The 15479-nt window shown below is 37.6% G+C and overlaps 1 protein-coding gene across 1 annotated transcript in view; it reads right to left on the reverse strand.

The window, feature by feature from the left end:
- Nucleotides 1–15479, reverse strand: part of LOC138830143 (inactive heparanase-2) — a 444295-nt gene that overhangs the window by 189825 nt on the left and 238991 nt on the right. The window contains exon 4 of the mRNA XM_070026578.1: nucleotides 3520–3693. Within this exon, the coding sequence (XP_069882679.1) occupies nucleotides 3520–3693 (174 nt within the window). The remainder of the gene's footprint in view (nucleotides 1–3519; nucleotides 3694–15479) is intronic.

A 15479-nucleotide genomic window follows, 5' to 3' on the forward strand; every position in this document is an offset into this window, starting at 1 on the left:
TATATTCAGCAAATGTTTTGCACAACAGGAGCACACCAATATATTAAATGCAATAATGATTAAATATCATTACAGTATTCATTTGGATTTGAGTGTACAGAGAAGATAGGCAGAAGGTGAAGGTGAGAAGCAGATAAGGAGAGGTAAGGAAGGAAGGAAGCAGACAAAGAAATTGCTCCCTTCATTCTCCTTTTCCCTCCTCTCCTTGCCTAAATATTGAACCTCTACCTCCTGCAAAATACAATTCTCTAAAGCTCTGATCTGGAGCCTAGCCTCATAATTAATTGTCAATGTGTTTGAAGCCTATGGTTCAACCTTAGTTTAGGTTTACATGACTATTACTGATTTTACATATATATATACAAAACACACAGTTTGTAAATATATGAATGTATATTTATATATTATGTAGGTATCTACACAATTGCAGTCCAAATGTTTAATGAATGTTGAGTGGATGAGTAAAAATCACACATTATTGGGGGCTGGGAAGGTGGCTCAGTGGTAGAGCGCTTGCCTTGCATGCATGAGGCCCTGGGTTCGATTCCTCAGCACCACATAAGCAAAAAGAAAAAAGCTGGAAGTGGCGCTGCGGCTCAAGCGGTAGAGCGCTAACCTTGGGCTGAAGAGCTGAGGGACAGCACCCAGGCCCAGAGTTCAGGCCCCACGACCAGACCCAAAAAAAAAAAAAAAAAAAAATCACACATTATTCTTCCAAAATAATCATCTCTAAAGGGTTAAACTTTCTAAGGTCAGAAGTTGGAGCTTATCAAATCACTCAATAGACAGGCTCCAGAGAACTGAATTCCGTAACCAAATACATTGGAAAACAATAGATCCAGTGAGGGTATGAATACATGACACTGATTCAAAAATTAATTAAATGTAGTTCATTTGTTTGTAGAAATGGGAAGAACTACTTAGGAAGCCAATGTATAATTTATAATGTAGATAGAGGTTATTCAATTATAGATACTACATTAATTCAGGGTATTTTTTGTTCAAGAATAGGACTAAAACTCAGTACCTGACACTTTTGCTCATTGGTTAGCTCTCTACCAACAAAGTCACACTCCAACCCCTTAAGGTAATTTTTATCATTAAGTATTGCTTTCAAAAAAAAAAACAAAACACCATTTCTCTGGACTACAGTTAGACTCAAATTTTTATATATTTCCACTATTGGAGTTCCAAATTCAAAATTATTTGTTTCATTTACCTTCAATTCACTAATGGTTAATAAAGTTATAAAATATTACAATCATCACTCAGCTTTAATCTGTTATAGAGTTTACAATTTATGGGCATTTAGGGAAAGGCTTTATAGTACATAATAAAACTGTCTGAAATCTTCTACCAAGAAAGTCTTCCTTTGACATCCTAAACATTCTTAATCTTTACCTCTTGATATTAGGTATGCCTTACATTAGTGGTTGGTAGCCCTCAGTAGTCACTGATTTCAAAGGAGAATAAAAGTATGCAAGTCATTGAAGCTTAGACACTTTGTAAGAAACAATTAAGAAAATGTCTACCTTGGCTTTTTTGAATACTAGATTTGCCCTAGAGATAAAATTCTTGTTAACAGGGTGTGGGTATAGGGAAGGATGAGTGATGAGAACTGACCAGTTCTATTGTCTCTCTCTAAACATGGAGATGGTGATTAAACTATTACCTCTGTCCAAAGAGATAAGGTTACAAAGAAGCAAATGGCAAGAAAACTGGAGAAAAAAACCAAGGATGTCCATGCAATTTTCTTCTGAAATATATACAACAGAAAAATTGTGAGCAAAATACACTGCTTATCTTAAAGGAAATGACTCTAGCCCAAGAGAAAATGTTTGTGGATACAAAACAAATGAAAGGAAACAGCAAAATGATTCTTATTCAAACCCTACAAGGTATATTGAGATGAGTAGAATATTCATTGACGTCATTTGTGTGTGTGTGTGTGTGTGTGTGTGTGTGTGTGTGTGTGTGTGTGTGTGTGTGTGTGTGTGTGTGTGTGTGTACACTTTTGAAAGAAAAGAGAGACAGTATTTAAGCTTCCTAACTGGAGTCTCAAAAATCATCTGTAGAAATGCTTACAAAAAACTTGGTTTACCAATACTATCTATGTTACTGAATTTCTAAATTCATGAATTTTATTATTTTTCTGTCTCTTCTTATTGGTACCACTATTTTCTTATCAGTGACTGTATGTTTTTTCCTCCTTATACATGAATTCTTGCTTTTTTTTTTTTTTTTTTTTTTTTTGCCAGTCCTGGGGTTTGAACTTGGAGCCTAGGCACTGTTCCTGAGCTTCTTTTTGCTCAAGGCTAGCAATTTACCACTTGAGCCACAGGACCACTTCTTTTTTTTCTTTCTTTCTGCTTATGTGGTACTGAAAGCTTCATGCATGCTAGGCAAGCACTCTAGCACTAAGCCACATTTCCAACCCTCTTTTTCTCCCAATTTTTTCCCTCCCGACCCTCTTCCCCACAAGTTATAAGACTGACAGGCTACCTATTGCGTTAAAGAGGCTCCTTCCCCTACAAGTTAAATAGCTCATTTTCAACGTAGTGTCTAGTAAATATCACTGCTGAATTACTTCACCCTTTGTCCCACCATTTTTGTGCTTCCTCTTGACTTTTTGCTTTAAGTCCTGAAGAGACACAATATGATAAAGATGAGGATCATTGTGTGTTGGTTAGCTCAGATGACTAAATAATATCATTTTAATATAATTAGCTCCCTCTCTGAAGTATTCAGAATGGTTTGGGGAAAGAAGATGAAGGGGAGGGGCAAGCTCTTAATAATTACACACAGAGAAATGCTGTATTTCTCCCTGCCTTCTTCCCGCCATCTGCCCTTCACCAAATCAACTACACACCTGAAGATTTATTTCACGTAACACGTTTCCATACTCAGAAATTCCTCCAAACTCTGGAGGAATTATCCCACCAATCATCTATTTTAGTTTGAATTGTTTTAGGCTTATCTATTACTAGCTGATTTTTTTTGTCCCCACCTGAGAAAAAGAAAGAAGAAAAAGAGAAAAAGAAAAAAGAAGAGAGGGAAGAAAATGAAATCCACATTCCAACTAACTGCTCTTACTCACAAGACCCTCCTTCTTGAGCATATTATTATGAAAACTCAAATCCCAGAATGCAATAAATCCATGTGTGAGAACACATTGGTGTGTTCTCCAGAACTATGTTTGGCCAATGTTCTTTTGAATTACTCTCAGGCTGTGCAGAGGTTATATCTGACTTAATACTGATAGTCATAAATCACTATCTTCCCAATTCTGGTGACATTTCCACAGAAAAAAATCAAGGTGAAAAGACATAAATTTAATTATCTAATTCTAGTGCCCTCTATTTGATTTTGTACACTTGGACAGTCAGCTCAGTGGCCAAGCATCTCACCTGTTTCCTTGGCCAGTACTCTGGAGATGGAGACTATGTCCCAAGTCAACTTTTTTTTTTTATTTCACTCCCTTCAACTTGTCAATTCAGAGGAAAGAACATCCTTACTTACCATTTCCCAGTTCCCAAGAAATGTTGTACTTCTTGCTGGCGCTGTACTTCAACAGGCTCAGGGCACTAGAACTGTTCCAGGAGTTATTGGGATTCCGACGCAGTGCATTTAGAGCAAATATCAGGTGGAGTCCAGAGCAATCAGCGAAGTTATACAGTTTGTCTAGAGACCTGGCTGGGAAGAAACAGAGAAAGGCTTGTAACTTTCAAATCAATGTTTCAGCCAAATGAAAATATTAACCAGTCTAAAAAGCCTTTCTATGAGCTTCCTGTGGCTAAGGAATTGTCTTGAACAACAACAAAATAAATTGAATTGCTAATATTTAAAAATTGGAAAAATTCACCATGCAGCTGGATCTCTCTAACTTTTTGGATCTGTCCATGGAGGATCTATGTTCCTCTACATCATGACAAGAATAGTGTCTGGGTACAAAATCAAGAAAGATGGCTGGTTGGTGAGTCTTAGAAATGAACTCCATCTACCAAGACTTCCAAGTAAATCTCACTCAAGCCCACATTTCTAATATTTCTGAGAACAGAAACACCATAATTATTGTTAGAACTATGTTCATAGTCAGGTTGAACCAGATATCATCAGTTCTGTAACCATGTGTCTCCTTTCTATGTCATTCCTTTATTTCTATTACCACAGTTCTTGCTGGCCCTCCCTTCCATTGATGAGAATTATTACAATGTCTATACTACCATTTTCTAGATTCTTCTCACAATCATTCCCACCAGTCTCTGAATACCTTAGGGAATTTTCAAGACCCCCTTTCTTCCTTAAAGTCTCCATAGCTCATTTATATTTTTCTCTCCAACTTTAGGCCTTTCTAGTTCCCTCAAATTTCCCCTGTTTGTTGATGATATATCAGTTCTATTGATGATAGAACTCTCTATTAACCTTTCTTCTACTTTTCTCATTCCTTTTTAATAATACAGGTTTTATTTGTATTTTTAGACAATGTTTTCTATGATGTGAATATATGACCTTAGGTGGTAAATACATGTAAAAAGTACCTTAGGTAAATAGTTATGTGCATGGATTCGCATTACTCTAATATTCATTATCTAAGACCCTAGATCAGAGCTTCTCAAATGGCTTCTATGGAACACTAGGGTTCTACAAGAGGAGATGTAGAGTTACTCAAGTTGTCCCATTAAAGATTTTGCTGTAGCTATTTGGTCTTTTATAGTAGGGTCATGGATATTGGATTCAGTCCATTTTCATCTTGTTACATATGTGAGAAAACATTTTTAAGAAGGACCAAAAGCCAGAAAAAACTTTTCTCCTTTAAGTTTAAAATAAATCCATGTAAACTGTCTCACAATCTACCCAGAATTAAGTACTTTGGCAAAATCAACAAATGGCTTAAGTTTCAGATTAAAGGAATAAGTCTATTTATTTTGTTTCAAACTAACAAAGTGAAAATGTCTATTAAAGTGATCATATAAAAACCAATGTAAATATATGATCATTTTATAATTATCTACATGTCAGTAAGAAATGGTTTTTGAAGATTCATATAAAATTGCAGTTAGGCTATTATTTTGTTTATATGATTTAATGTATTGTTTTAGCTGGTTTTCTATTCAACGCTATGAATACATTTTTCATGTTCAAAATAACATAAAAGTAAATTTATATATTTTTTGGCAGGGGGTCTGGTTGTGGGGCCTGAACTCTGGGTCTGGGCGCTGTCCCTCAGCTCTTCAGCTCAAGGCTAGCGCTCTACCACTTGAGCCACAGCACCACTTCCAGCTTTTTTTTTTCTTTTTGCTTATGTGGTGCTGAGGAATGGAACCTAGGGCCTCATGCATGCAAGGCAAGAGCTCTACCACTGAGCCACCTTCCTAGCCCCCAAATTTATATTTTTTTATTTAAATGAAATGTAAGAAGCTTTATAAAAAGCTTTATAAAAAGCACATCAATTTTGGCTTCAACTAGTGACTCAACAACAAAAAAAGTTATGTTTACTCTATAGGTTTTTCCAATCCATGAAGGGGAATGAATGGGTTCAACTTCATTAGAACTGATATTCTTTGAGGAGAAGATGTAACCATATGAAAGGATAGGTGGAAAAAAAAAAACTGGTCAAAATAAAAGTATTTTCCAAAAAATAAACACTCTTTAAAAGAGCAGGGGTGATATTTTTAGATGAATATCTTTAGCTAAATCATCACATTGGCATACTATGGGCTTCATATATAATAATGTTCACTCTGCCTCTTCCATGAAGCCCCTTAAGGCTGGCACTGTCTCTTATCATATCCTTCAAAACATCTACCATACCTCAGCTTCTTCCACAAGTCATCATGAAGAGCTCCCAGAGCCCAAATCTGTTTCTTTTCATTGCATAAAAGTGATCTAATATGAAACTGAAAGAAATGGAAGGGAACTCTAGATAAAATAATTACAACTGGCTTCAAAGATATTCTCTAGAGCTTATTTAAGACGTATATACATTGAGTATAAAGCAATTTAGTAGGGCCTTAACAGATATAATCTTCCTGGGAATATCTGCTATCGGGTTCTGTTTGATTGACCCTTCAATATGACTTTTTGCTCTTTCCACAAGAGGGTGACAGTACCTCTATGTCCCCTAGTCAGGCTGCCTTGGCATTTTCCAGGAATAGCAATCCCCGCAGCACTTATATACCAGGCAGGTAAAGAGGAGGAGCTGGAATTGGAGAGGGATGGAAGAAAGCCTAGTCTGGGAAGCCATTTTTTTATAGGCTCAGACAGTCGATGGTCTGAAAGTCCTTGAGATTTCTGAAGGACAAAAGATAGAAAGATGGCTGAAGACAAAATCTTGAATGCGTCTTCTAATGGTTAGGAGAAGAACGAGGAGGAGGGGCAGAAATTCAGTCTTAAGAAACTCCAAAGGTGGAAGTTGCAAGGAGTTTCTGGTTAATAAAAGCCGATGTGAGTGACACATAGAGGGAGGAGACAAGGAAGGCAGAAAGAAGAAGTAGACAACAAGCAATACACTGGTGCAACCAACTTACTTGAATAAAAGCAAGAAAAGGAACAAGTAGCAGAAACACCCAAGATTGGCTTTTTAAATTTCGTGACCCAAGACTTCACTTTGTCAAAAAACAAAACAAAACAAAAACCCTCTGGATAATGATCAATGAATTCACAGTGACATATAAAGGTCAATCATTTTCTGACATCCTTCAGAACTTGACACTTGAGAGACAAGATAAAAATTCAAACAAACGTAAACAGGACATTGCTTAAATCATTAATTTATTCAGCAAATGTTATTGAGTGCCTTCTATATGTCAGAGACTTAATAACTTACGCCTTTATCAACAGGACTATGAGCCCTTTACATTACATTTCCTTTCCCTAGGGGTTACAAGGCAGTCGACAATGAGGACTGTTCGACTATTGAAAACGCTATACCTTGTTGTTCATGGGATTTGATCATCTGATTTTTTGGGTGTTCATAGTTAGAACAAGCTGAATACAAATGCAACCATTTCTTCTTTTGAATTCACTAGTACTCTCTTCCAGGAATGGAAGGTAATGATCATAAACCCAATTCCTCAGCCACACAGGAAAAGCTTTCTCCCATCACATTAAGGTTTTGACAGAACAAAATAGTCACAGAGGGATAGTATATTCCTGTATTGCCAGCTAAGAAAAGAACAGAATGGAGTCCCTAAAGCAAAGTAAATACAGACGGAGTCCTTAAAGCAAAGTAAATACATTTTTCTGTGTGATATGTGCCCACAGAGTGGGCCCAAGCACTAGGGATGGATAAAATTTGCATCATGTTAGAAATCCTCACCATTTTTTTTGACAAACTGCATCAGTCAATCACCCCATGTTGTGAACAAGCTTTGCCTAGAATGTCTTTCCTCCTCTTGTCTTCACCCTTCATGCCCTAGATCAATGGCTTCCTCTGTGAGGGCTCCCTGATTCCCTGAGGCAGACACATGGGCAGGGGTGGGGAGAGGGGAGAAGGTCCTCCTCTCATTTCTCCCAGTTCCTCATCTTCTCTTGTTAACAACAATAGCCAATCATGCTCATTGTTCAGCTTCACCTTTCTCTCTCAAGGCAGATTTGAGCATTTGCCAAAGAGCAGACATAAAAAATGTGTACCATTTGAGCATCCAATCCGGAATCTAGTACACAATAAACTTTAAGAAGTGTCTGACATATGCAGGTGCTGTTTAGGTCCATTCAATGCCATCTGTAATTTGTCTGACCCTAACTAGCCAACCTCGATTATCACTGTTCATTATAGCAAATTCCCTTTAGATAATGTATATTAGGATATGTCTATTCTGGGTGTTACATGTGTTCAAATAATATACTTACTGGTCTTAAGTGTTTTGTTTAGAATGGAGCCTATGGGTAAAGTATGGGTGACCATCCAACAGAGGCTTCAAGGACAGAGGAAACAAGGAGAGAGACAGAGAAAGAGGAGAGAGAGAGAGAGAGAGAGAGAGAGAGAGAGAGAGAGAGAGAGAGAGAGAGAGAGAGAGAGAGAGAGAGAGAGAGAGAGAGAGAGAGAGAGAGAGAGAGAGAGAGAGGGACAGACAGAGACAGAGAGAAATGGGAAAGTAGGAACCACTGTGAGGTGACTGTGAACCAACTTTGCCTTTTGAAATTCAGAGAGAGGAACCATCAGGTAAGTGAGGAGCCATTTGATTTAGTGAGTACAGCCAGTGGGGGAGGATTTAATTGTAGCTATTACCAAGAGAACAGTTTGAAAATTGCCTGGGTGAACACAGCCATTTCAGAAAGAGGGAGGATATCTCTACAATGAGAGCTAATTTTAATAGGAAGAGAAATATCACCAAGTTAGTCAGGGCAATGAAACCTTAACTAGGTTATAAAGAAATCAGCATAAATGTCTATAATTTAGCTAAAGCTGTTGAAATAGAATGAGGTTTAGGAAATGTCTCTGAATAAAAATTACAACACCATCAGAAGACTCGGGAGTGGAGACTAATGGGCTCATTAATCAGTTTAACTAGATTAAAAGGAAAACTGAGTACCAGTGAGTACAGCAGGCCTTTGCATCACATTAGGAACCCATCTAAATACTGACAGGCTAAAAGGACGAGAAATACTGACATTAGTAAAGAAGCTCATAATGTTTTTAAGATATGTTACTGCTAAGAAACAAGTTGTTTTTGTTTTTTAAATGTGACTAGAGTAGACTTTAGAACTAGCCATCAAAATTTAAATGTGGAGTCTTTTAGACCAAGCAAGCCCACTCACTGACATTTTCTAACCTAAATATTTATAAAAAGCTTTCCAAAGTATAAGTACAGAAGAAAATCATTGCAATACTCATTTTACCAGCCAATCACTAAAAAAAACAACAACTCCAAATGCCCATTAAATAAGAACTAGTTAAATAAATTACAGAAAATGTATGTTATAAAAAGACATTGAGAATAAGGAAAGAGAGAAGGCTTACATGAACTGTGGAGTTGGAATGGAATTGAAAATATGTAGAAGATACAAATAAGATTTAAAGAAACAGAGCTGATACCAAAATATAGATATTTCTGTGCATGAATTTAATATTTGTAACTTTCCTAATTTTCTAACATATACACATAGAGATAGATATGTACACATCTATCTATATATCTTTCTACTCATCATTTAGCCAGATTGGTGGTTAACACCAGTAATCTCAGCACTCAGGAGGCTAAGGCAGAAAGATGCTAAATTTGAGGCCAGCCTGGACTACATAGTGAGACCCTGTTTGATATACATTTAGAATATATTATATTACATATATAATATTAAATATATAAGGTTATATATTTACTATTTGCATATTCATATGTGTATATACATATGTATGTATGTGTATGTTTTTCAGGAAAAGCCAGGAAACAATAACTTTTTGGTATCAATGAGTATACCTAACACACAAGACTTGTTATTCTCTAATAAAAGGAACCAGGGCAAGCTGGAGAAACAGCTGATGTCATGACTAGGTAAGAGAATACACAAGACATCCATAGGAGATTTTGCAGTAAATGAGGAGTAAATAAGGATGTGTCTGGATGAAAGGATTCCATGGATACAGAAAGTGAATGCCCCAGTCTTCCACCCTACCTCCACACCTCAGAGAGTACACACCGCTGTCAGGATTAGGTGTAAAAACCAAAGTTGGCTTTAGGTTTTCCCTCACCATCTTTGCCCATGTGTTGTGTGGACCCATATCAATGCCTGGTCTGAGGGCAAGTGCTCCTACCCCACCCTCCATCAGTGCTGGGGCTGCCAGTGGCAGAAACTCTTGCCAGTACTGCAGCTGGCCATCCACAGGGCCTGAGGAGACATCTATCACCAAATTGGTGTGACCATTCACCTTGTCAAGGTGGACATATAGCAGGTGCCCTACATTCATTCTGGGCCCCACACCTGAAAAAGTCCTTCGAAGATCCCTACCCCTTCACAGCCCCTGGAAACAATGGATGTTTTCAAGCTCATAGCCAGAGATAATGAATCTTTATTCAGAAGTTATTCTGTACATCAGAAATATTTAATTCAGTAGAAACATCAGCAAGAATTTATTCAATTATAATTTTTATAATTTTTCTGCTATAGTAAATCCCTTTACATAGTACTAAACTGTTCTTAATGAAACTCTAGGATCTGTAGGATCTGAGCATTGGATACAAGCATTATTTGTGTGAAATTTAGTAAGCCGCCAATAAAGAACCAGAGGCTCGTCTCTTAGATTGTCTCTCTTTCCCTAAACCAGTCCAGACTTACTCTGGCATTGTTTTCAGTGATAACTCTTGAAATAAGTCTAGTCTAGATACTTCAAGAACACATGGTAAAGACTCACCTTATAATTTATAGTTCCCTGCTTTTCCTCTTTTGTGCATATTCATTATAAACTGAATTCTTGTAAAACTTTAACCCTCCTCAAGAAAGGTACATTCTGGCAATATGTATCAAAACCTTTAAAAATGCATAGCGCTTTGACTCAAAAATACCACTTTCCCCCCTCTGGAAATATACAGAACTGGATGGAAAAGTGACAATAGTTTGCTCAATGGGAGAGGGGAGAAGCAAATCTGGCAATAATGGAATAAATAAATTTAAGAATGAAATTCAATAAAGGCACTACAGAATGTTTTTGACATGGGAAAGATGCTGCCATATTTTAAAGTGAAGTATGGCAGACTCCAAAAATAGCAAACATGCTTTTGTTGTTAGAAACAGCCCTCCAAACAAATAAGCCCTGTACTTTCAAACTTTTCTGCATTAGCTCCAATCATAGGCTCTTTGTCTTATTTCAGGATTAATGAAAACCTTTTAGATTAAAGTTAACATAAGAAAATCTGGGTTATTCTTGATACACACACATATATATAATTTTAGTACATTCTGTATATTCCCACATAGACACATGCATTGCTTCATATGCACACATGCATGGACACATGCATATGTCCATACATATGCAGAAATGGCAGAGAAGATATTAAAGAACAAAATAGGAAAGGAAAAAGTAACTGAACATTCGGAGTCTAATTATCTTTTATAGTTCTCCTTGGCAAGGCTACTATAATATTCAAGACGAAATTTCCTATCTGCTCTACATATCAAGCACGCTGGTGGTTCGAGAGAGCAGAGGATAGAGAGCCATGGGTATTATAACTATCAAAACAAAGAATCCCATTATTGTAAAATGTTTGTTCCAGGCTCTCTCCCTCTTCTCAGTACTTGTCTACATTCATCAGTGTTACTTGTGATAGAAACTTCCAAAGTCAGCTGCACAATCAGATGAGATCTCTGGTGTTGGCTCTCAGCAGGTTCCCAACTCAATCCATCCCCCATTCACCCGCTAATTGCTTTCTCCTTCTTTTAGCCCTCACGGTGCTGGCAGGCAGGCAGAGGGGTGGTGGGTAAAGGGGGAGGGGTAACAGCAGGACAGATGTTGTGTTGTCTTCCCTGAAATGAGATCTGGAAAATGTCAGTTGTTAAGTAACAGGTATTGGCAGGTGAACACAGCCTTCCCACTGGGCTCAGCCGCCCCTTTCCTTGCGTAATTATTTAGGCCTTCTCTTATTCTCTTACATGCACCATCTCCTTCATTTTCTCTTTAGAGTTCATTGAATACGAATTTCCATTTTATAGATATTCGTCTGACATGACTCTAAGCATGTTGGAAATGAGCAAGTTCTTTACCACAGAATCCACAAGTGTCAAATAAAACTCTCTAGTATTGTTGGTAAACCCTGGGGAAGGAGTACAAAAGACTTCTTGGAAGAGTGGGGAGAAACTCTTGAATCCTGGTGCTCTTCTCCATCTGCTGAGAGCTATCTGTAGAAACAGCATAAACTTGATAAAGTTGAAGTGCTATATAGAACTGAGAGAACATTCTTCATTTTTCTTCTGCGAGGTCAATTTGGAACTATTCCATCATAGAATTGCAATCCAGATGGAAGAAACCCATGTGCATATGCGCAGCTAATGTGTAACCATCTTCATTGCATTTGATTAATTTGCATAATAGGCTTCAGCACATTCTGGGATTGAACCAAGCAGTGGTAGAGGAGGTATAGCAGTTCCATCTTATCTAGGCTGTGGCTGCTCCCAGAGAGACAGCCTCACCCTTACCCAAGGATCTGAGGCAAGGACCACTGGATAGCACCAACCATGTGAGTATGAGTATGGGTTCAGTACCAGTGATTCTCTAGTCTAACCTGGGGAAATCTGTAGTGAAACCCAGCAAATCTGAATTTAGTTGGCATTTTAAAATCCCCTGTTTTCATTGTATTTAATTCCAGTGCCCTTGTATCTTATATATACCTTTTTTTTTTTAATTTGAGGAGAGGAAGGGAAATAACAAAATGCTGAAACAAGGATACAGGGTGACCTATTGTAACAATGAGATGTACTATGTTGAAAATGAACTTTACAACTTCAGGGGGAGGAGGGAGGAGTTGGGGAGATGGGGAGGGAAGGGATGGTAGGGGAAAACAAAGAAGGGGGTAACAATGCTTGATAGGAAATGTACTCATTACCTTACTCATGTAACTGTAACCCCTCTGTAGAGTATCTTTACATGTAAAAATATGTTTAGAAAATTTAGTGGGACAACCTCAGAATTTCTAATTTTGGAAACCTACAGAATGGTTACAAGGGGAAGAACAATGGACTAGGAGCTCCTGCTAACCCTTACCTAAAAATGCTTTATTAACTATCTCTCTTCTCTCTTTCTTTGTATAGACAATTTTATCTACACAGAAATGGCTGTATTGCCTACCTATATTCTAATACTTGAGCCACAAATTAGAATTTGAAAGTCTAGGGCTCTTCTGAACTCTGAGTTAATTATATTCATTAACTCTGTCTGAATGACTCACCTGTATTTCAAACAGCATATGTGAAAAAAAAAAACACCAAGTCACCAACCACTTAAATGAACCTAATTCTTTTCTGATATTGCTTGAATTGAATAATAAGTTATCTTTTAGTAATCTAGGAATTTCCACCCACCTCTCTCTCTCTCACCCATGACAAACAAAGCTGTGTTTCAAACCTATCTATAAAATTTTTCCTAGCTATGATGTCATTGTCCCCATCACTACTCTGATTAAAGCCACTGTCTTATCCACCTGAATTTCTGCCCTCTCCTCTCCATTTAGCATCATTGAATCCTTTTTCTGAGAGCTTTCTAAAGAGCATAATTACACATCGCCCAAGTAGTATTCTTACCAAACTCCTTGTTTGACTTAAGTACTGAACAGAAAAACCAAGTGGAATATTGACACTAAGAAAAATCAGAAATAAAACAACTATGGTACAAACCCTTTATTATGTGATATTGAATCAATTGATGTTCAGTTTCCTAGGTTTAGTAATTATATTGTGGTTATGTAGAAGAATGTTGTTTGAGGTAGGAAATACATGCTAAGATATTTAGGAATAGAATTATCATGCTATCTTCAAATTACTCTCAAACTTAGCAAAAATATAGAGATAGATAGATAGATAGATAGATAGATAGATAGATAGATAGATAGATAGATAGATAGATAGATAGCTGAAAATACGATAAAATGCAAACAATTGAGAGGGCAAGATGGGCAACTAAAGGCTTCTACTGTCTTCACTCTGAATAAGAAGAATCAGGTAACACAAGAATGAGGAAGAATATTGGGAATCATGAAAGAAGTAGCAGGACAAGAGAAAATCGTAGAGAAATAAAGGCTATAGAGGAACACAGCAAATAGTTTCAAGCCCCATCACCAGCTCCCCAGGATGAAAGGAAGCAGAACACACAGTCACAAAGCAAAGGACAGTGCTGGTGACAGATTGGCAATTCTAGTTACAAGATAAGCCCACATCTCCCAGAAGCCTTAAACTCAATGTAGGGATTTCCTGAGACAGTGACCGCTTTGTTGTAGAAGAAGAGCCTTGATAGGAACACACATTTGCTTGTACCCTTCATCTCTGGGAGCTTCAGCAAAACAACATCTCGAGAGAGGGTCTATTGTTTGAGACTGAGCTACTCTGGAGGCTTGAAAACATGGACTAATCATGGCTCTGGGAGTCCTGTGATACTCTGCCACAGTGTCTGGGCACAGAGGTGGTTGTAAAAAGGAGAGAGTCTGGTGTGGTACTGAAGTGAAATTCAAGCAGCCCGGAGCTCTGGCAGCAAAGGGCCTAATAGTTGGAGGCCCTGTCTTCCTTGTCAAGGAGCCAGTCTTCTCACCTAAAGGTCATGGAGGAAACAAAGCACTAAGAGTCTGTGGCTGGCACAATGTTCAGCCTCCAGTTCCCAGTTCTTGACTCCTATGTTGGCTGCTAGAAAGGTTTGAGAACTCTGAACCCAGACCTTCTATGTCATGTGATGGATAGTCTGAAAACACTGAAGCCAACTTGTTCAACCTGTTTCCTTATATTACTCTCAAAGGGTATTGAGTCTTAATAAGTGTATAGACTCTTACTTAGCTTTTGCTCCTGAAGAACTCATCCAGCAGCACTCATACTTTTAAGGAGCCATTCTTATGGCTTTACCCTTGAGCTGTGTTGATGAGCCTGAGTACGTGTCTAGAGACCTCTCATACCTGTACTCATAGCTGCTCATTGACCTCTCTACTCAATGTCTGATTATCTATCTGTCTGTCTGTCTGTCTAGCTATGATTAAAAGATCCTAAAACTATTAAAAATATCTGATAAACTCTTTTAGTAAAAAAACAGGATATAAAATCAACATGTGAAAATTAGTAGTGTTTCTATATATTAGCAATGAACAGGCTAAGAAAAAAATTAGGAAAACAATCTCATTCAGTATCTAAAACCTAAAACAAAAAGAGGAGAGGGGGAATAACCCTAGCAAAGAAAGTGAAATAACCCTATAATTCAAACCTTAAGAAAACAAAATTGAAGACATTAGAAGATAGAAAGACCTCTTCTACTCATGGATTGGCAAAATTAACATAGCGAAAATAGCCACACTTCTGAAAGGAAACTACAGGTCCAGTGTAGCTCTCTTTAATATGACAATGTCCTTTTTCACAGAAATGGTGGGTGGGTGGGTGGGTGGGGGGAATTCGTCCTAAAATTCAAATGGAAACACAAAAGACTTTGAATAGCCAAAGCAATTCTGAGCAAAAAGAGTATTGCTTACTTCAAAGTATATCACAAATTTATAGTAATAAAATCATCCTAGTACTGGCACAGAATTAGAAGACATAAAGACCAACTAAAACAATTTGATTCCTGACAAAGTTTCCCTAAACTTACACTGGGAAAAGATCATACCTTTAACAACTGGTTAGGTCATGGTAGGTCATGTCCTCATGGTAGGTCATGCCTTGCCACAAGTGGCGCTAAGAAAATTGGGATATTCTATGGTAAATAATGCTGCAATAAACATAGTTGTGCTGGTAGCTTTAGTGTGGTCTTGTTTGTAAACATTTGGGTAAATGCCCAAAAGTGGGATTGCTGGGTCATA

The sequence above is a fragment of the Dipodomys merriami genome, unplaced genomic scaffold (assembly GCF_024711535.1).
Source record: "Dipodomys merriami isolate MVZ:Mamm:240054 unplaced genomic scaffold, mDipMer1.0.p SCAF_184, whole genome shotgun sequence".
Taxonomy (NCBI): Eukaryota; Metazoa; Chordata; class Mammalia; order Rodentia; family Heteromyidae; genus Dipodomys; species Dipodomys merriami.